The 5,765-nt window shown below is 54.7% G+C and overlaps 1 protein-coding gene across 1 annotated transcript in view; it reads right to left on the reverse strand.

Annotated features, from left to right (window-relative positions):
- Positions 1-5,765, reverse strand: part of RCC2 (regulator of chromosome condensation 2) — a 19,101-nt gene that overhangs the window by 9,557 nt on the left and 3,779 nt on the right. The window contains exons 3-6 of the mRNA XM_010830218.1: positions 5,374-5,517; positions 2,374-2,505; positions 1,919-2,007; positions 484-598 (exon numbers count right to left, since the gene is read on the reverse strand). Coding sequence (XP_010828520.1) covers positions 484-598; positions 1,919-2,007; positions 2,374-2,505; positions 5,374-5,517 — 480 coding nt within the window. The remainder of the gene's footprint in view (positions 1-483; positions 599-1,918; positions 2,008-2,373; positions 2,506-5,373; positions 5,518-5,765) is intronic.

The raw sequence follows: 5,765 nt of genomic DNA on the forward strand, positions 1-5,765 counted from the left end.
CTGTTTAGGGGTGAAAATCCGGAAGGGAATCCTACTTTGAAATGACTTTGGCTCTTCCGTATACCTGAAACAGTGGCCCAGGCCAGGGCGCTCAAAACAACCTTACTCTTGTATAAGTTCCTCACTTTTGATAAAGGCAAATCTTTAAACATGAAAATGAATGAACAGAGGTTTGATTAAAAATTGATAAGGAAAAGAAAAGCAAAACCTTGAAATCCTTTTATACAAAAATGAATTCCCAAATGAGAAAAAAATCCTTGGACAGACTCACGCCCTGACTTTCATTAAGGCAAGTCCCCGTCAGACTCCGCAGCCCCTGAGTTACGACAGCTGCTCCACAAACGGGACATCCACGTAATGGATCAAGGCCATTATCTACGATCAATTACCCACATCTCTACCATGTGTGTGCAGCCCCGCGCTGACTGCTGGTTCTAAACATACAGTTATATTACAGAGCTTTTTAAAAATGTACTTGCATACCCAGCTGACCATATTCAGGGCACCCAAAGGAATAGAGGTTTCCTTTGCAGTCCATTATCATACTGAATTCAGCCCCACAGGCCATCTTGGTAATTGGCTGGCCGTTGTACATTATCTGAAAAGAAAAGACAGCAGACTTGCAGACATATTTTTTTTTTTAAAGATTGATAAAGTCTCCACAGGTTGGTGTGAAACAATTACTAGGCTACTAAGGATTTCTAATGGACTCCACAATGCCACAACGCTGAAGGCAAGGCTTTGCACATATGTAAAAACACACGCAGTACAGAATCCGTTCACAGATGGGCAAACCATGCCGCTGGGCCTCTCTAACCCTCAAAACGTCTAACATCGTGCCTCACACCTTCTAGTGCCCAGTGAACGCTGAATTCAACTGACTGGGGGTGTGGGCAAGAGGGTACAAGAAAACAGAAGCTATAATCACATTTAGTCCACAGATTTCCCTCCACTCACCACCTCGGATGTTAGGCGACTAAAAGAAAAGCTTTCATAAGCATTACTACTAACCAGTAAAATGAACTGGTTTACACTCTTTTTTACTACCGTAAAAGCTGCTTGCTAATTAGCCTTAATTGAAAGTGTGAATAGGAAATGTAATGGTTTGAAATTAGGAAGTAGAAGACAGCAAAGGCCCTGACTAATTTAACATGGGGTTTGGACACAAATCTGACAAAGCGCTTAAGACTCTCTATTGCAAACTAATCAGCCTGGGGAAGCCAGACTGGAGGAACCAGGGGGCGAGGAGTGTCAGCACTGCAGGAAATCGTGGGGAAAGGCGATGAGACTGGGAGGGGGCGCTGAGCCTCGGGCTCTGACCCGGACCGGCTCACTCTGAAACCATCTCATCCTACTGCAGAGCAAATGGCTGACAAAACATTTCAAAAATCCTCCGAACGACAGGTCTGTTTGTCCAAGGTCTCTTTTTAAGACTAAGACGTCAAAGTCCCTCCCCTCAAAGATACTAACAAGCCTCCTGCTGCCTTATGGCAGAAGTTCAATATTTAGGTATAAATCCCAGCCCCCAGCTGACTCCAGAGTTTTTCAGGAACAAGAGATGGCCTAACCTATTTGTGTGCTGAGCACCTGGCAAGTCACTTGTTATGAGGTCAAAACTCAAAAGTATTTTCAGACAAAGACAAATCACATCCATGGAACAATTCTCACTGCAGAGCAGAACAGGCTTCAAACAGGCCCCTGGAACAAATTATTTCCAGTCAGAATAAAAAACTGTTTCTAGGGCGTTCTTCAACTGTGGCTGTCTATTAAACCCGATCCACTCAAAAGCATCGAGACCTTGCTTTTAGAAAGGAGCCAGCAACTCAAACAAGGGGGAGAGATGCCTGATCTTCCCCTCGAAAACCCACCCCCGAAACAAAGAGAAGCAAAGGCCCTGAAGGCGGGGCGCGGGCAGCACCTGCGCGGGGCTGGGGACGGCGTCGGTCTGGTTGCCGAGGCCCAGCTGCCCCATCTTGTTCTCTCCAAAGGCAAACACGGAGCCCGTTTCTGGAAGGAGAGAACGACATCGTTAGCAAAGGGAAAACAATGCTGAGGACCCTGAATAAGACTGAGAATCAAAGACTCTAAAATCAGAAAAACAGCTCCTTTGCCAGGAAGAACACAAGTGAGACAATTTTCCACAAGGGGGTGGGATGGACACCTCAGAGCAGAACCACTGCCCAGCACAGACCCTCCCATAGCTTTGGCCACTGACACCCGTGGGTGTGGCTCATGATGCCTTGAGAAGCTGCCCACCAGGCTCCCTGGGCATCCTTATGATCGTGACAGTGAGTCAAGGGGGCAGCGCCACCCCCAACCCAGCTGGACTATTTGGCCTCTGACCCCATTTGGAGGGAAGTGGCCCTTCCTTACCTGTCAAGGCCAAGGTGTGGTTCCTCCCACACGCCGCAGACACGATCACCTCGTGGCTGAGCCCCTCGACGAGTCTGGGGGCTTCGACTCTCTTGGTGTCGCCATGGCCCAGCTGCCCCTTCTCATTTCGCCCTGTGGGTCAGGAGCAGGACAGATACAGCGGGGAGGAGGAGACAGGGCAGCCAGAGCAGCTGCAGGGCGAGTCGGGGTCTCCCAAAAGGCGCCCTCCAAACCTACAGCTGAGAGCCGGGTGACAGCAAGCCCAGCTCTGCAGGCGATGCCAGCCTTTCAAGGCTGCCGGGTGGGGTTGGGTTGGGTGACCAGGTAAGATGTGCAGAGCTGTCCCTCGAGTCACCTCTGCGGGCAGCCGCCAGCCACCACCTCACCTGCTCTGACCCTCTTTTCTGGGGCACGGCTAGGACCCATCCTGGCATTTTCGTCAGCTCTGTCCTCCAGGGAAATGATATAAAGCAGGTTCAGCCAGGACGTCACACATGAGCAGACAAGCTCATGGAAACTCACAGCTCTCGCTTCTCCCCGTTCCTGCCAGACGCCAATCCCTTCATCCGCTCCACTCCAAGGTATTTTAAGACAGTAACACCTGCCTCACAGGAGTCTGACTCCCGCAGTGCTCCGGGCATCTACCATAGACCCCGCACTTCTCTCCTCTCCAACCCCACCTCCTGCTGGTCAGCCTTCACAGGACCCTGAGCCATGTGAACCCCAGCAAGGGCCCAAGGCCAGAGCACAGAGCTCTGAACACAGGCTCTCCTGGACACGGGTCCACCCCCACCTCTGGCTGGCTGTGCTGGCATGGAATCGGGGCAGGAAGGCTCCAGGAGGCTGGGCCCTGCCCGGCCCCCTGCACTGCACAGCCCCCAGGGCTTCCCAGGTGGCACAGTGGTGAAGAATCCGCCTGCTAATTCAGGAGACGCAGGATCGATCCCTGGGTTGAGAAGATTCCCTGGAGGAGGGCATAGCAACCCACTCCAGTATTCTTGCCTTTAAAATCCCATGGACAGAAGAACCTGGTGGGCTACAGTCCCTGGGGTCATAAAGTCTCCCATGACTGAGCACAACACCCACATCCAGCCCCTAACAGAGCCTTTCAGCTCCAAGGGAACAGGGAGGGCTGGGTGGACCAGAAGGCTGGCCTGCCCTTCACCTTCCCTAAGTTTTCAACTCAGGTCACAGTAGTTCCAAATCTAAACAGCTTGGTGGGCCTCTCCCAGGTCTCTCTAAGAACCACACTTGTAAATAAACATTTTGGGAGATTTTATGGGGCCAGAAAGCCAGGCAATTTGGAAACCGTGGGAGGTTTCCATATCCTTTCCCAACAATGAACTCTGACCTTGCAGTCATGAAAGAGGGCGAGGAAAGCCACAAAGGCGAGCCCCAACTGGCCTGGACGGGGCTCAAGAAGGGGTGACTGGCTGCCACTACGAGAGGAAAACCATCCTCGGGCTCTGATCACAGGCTCCAGGAGGGCAGAGGGACACCAGGTCAAGTGGAAACTGCCCAAGTTCACTGAAAGGCGGGAACACGCCGGGGCGCAATTCCTCTACAAACACGAGGGGCCCGGGTGGCCGGCACGTGCAGACCCTGTGAGTTCCAGGGCCCTGCACCAATGCTCCCGGGCGCTGGACTGGGCCCGGGACCTTCCCAGGCCTCGGGACACCCCCTGTAGCTTGTCCCCCCGGCCCTGCCCCGCCCCACAGTGACAAGTGTGCTCATGGGACATGGCTGGGTTCTGGGGCCAGGTCAGATGCACAGCTTTTACAATCATTCTCTGCCCACAGGGTCAAGAGAGGGCACATTTTCAGAAACACCACGAGTGAAATTCAGCAGAAAAATGAGAAATAAAGACACCTGACGTTGGGGACCCCGACACATAAGGCTGCACCCAGAGCTGGGGACAGTGAGCAGGAGGAGGGCGCTGGGGGAGAGACCTCGGTGCCCCCCGGGAGGAGGGTGCTGGGGGAGAGAGACCTCGGTGCCCCCCGGGAGGAGGGCGCTGGGGGAGAGACCTCGGTGCCCCCCGGAGGGCGCTGGGGGAGAGACCTCGGTACCCCCGGGAGAGAATGGCAATCGTGCAGTGCTACTGTGTCACCAAGAAACTACAAAGTTTAAATTTGGGCCAGACACGCTGCTTAGCTTTTTTCCAACAGAATCACAAAATTAGCAGAGTGCAGGGAAGACAACAGATGTTAATGTATTTGGACTTTGGTACAGCCGCTCATGAAATTGCAAAAAATGGTTCAAACAGCCCAAAATAAAAATGCAGTCATATGGACTCAAAGCTAGCCAAAGGGCCAGAAACAAAGGGTGAGGATCAATGCCAACACCCCCCGCGGAAAGAAGAGTCCCAGAGCCAGCAGAGGGCGTGGAGGAGACAGAGCCTCAGCCAGAGCCTGCACGAAGGATCTGCAAGAGGGATCCGGCACTTGGCACGGAAGCCCCCTGCAGGGGACCCTGAAATGAGGGAGGTGAAGACCCAGGGACAGCTCCCCCCGCACCCAGGCCAGGGAGGCCAGGAGCAGTGATAGCAGATGACTTCAGGAGAGTTAACTCAACTCTCTGGGCAAACGGAATAAGAAACTGCGGAACAGCCCAGCAGAGACTCGGGCTGTGTCACCGCGTGGCGGATGTAAAAGCTGGTGGCATTTAAAGTGGCAGGAACAGAGGTCTACGTCATACTGTGCTGGGTGCTGGGGGGGACCGCAAGCCTAAAATAAAACAGGATTCAGTTCTAGGCCCCTCGATCTCAGAAAGCTGCAGGTTCAGGCAGAACGTTCGGGAGAGGGCTGCTTAAAGAAGAGGATTCCGAGAAAGCGGGGGCAGGAGGGCAGAGACCAGTGGCGTGCTCTGGGGGCAGGCTGGCTGGGCGTCGGGAAGAGGACACACAGGAGCAGGGGCAGCTGAGGGTCTTCACCCAGGGGACGGAGGACGCGAGCCCCCCGGCGACCCCCTCCGTGAGTTACCGCGACCCCAGGTACTTACCCCAGCTCCACAGCTTCCCTTCCGTGGTGATGAGGAGGCTGTGCGCGGCGCACGACCCCGAAACCACCGTCCGCACCCGGACCCCCGAGAGGCAACCATACCTGTGGGGCCCCCACAGGTTCTGACCCAGGTTGCGGTAAGCAGCTGCGGGGAGCAAAGGACCGCGCGTCAAACACCCCCAGAGCTCAACTGATGGGAGAGCCGCCCTTGGGTCACCACCCCCTCCCCCCTCCAATACCCCCTCGGGGGCTCCAGGGCGGCCGTCAGGACACAGCTCGCGTCTCTGGCCCTGCCTCGCCCGGGACGCTGCTGCCGACCGAAGACAAGCGCCCTCCTCCCGCAGCCCGGGGCTTGCAGACCCGCGTCTCCCTCCTGGGAGGCCCCGAAGGCCC

This window comes from Bison bison, unplaced genomic scaffold (genome assembly GCF_000754665.1).
Source record: "Bison bison bison isolate TAMUID 2011002044 unplaced genomic scaffold, Bison_UMD1.0 scf7180017864516, whole genome shotgun sequence".
Classification (NCBI taxonomy): domain Eukaryota; kingdom Metazoa; phylum Chordata; class Mammalia; order Artiodactyla; family Bovidae; genus Bison; species Bison bison.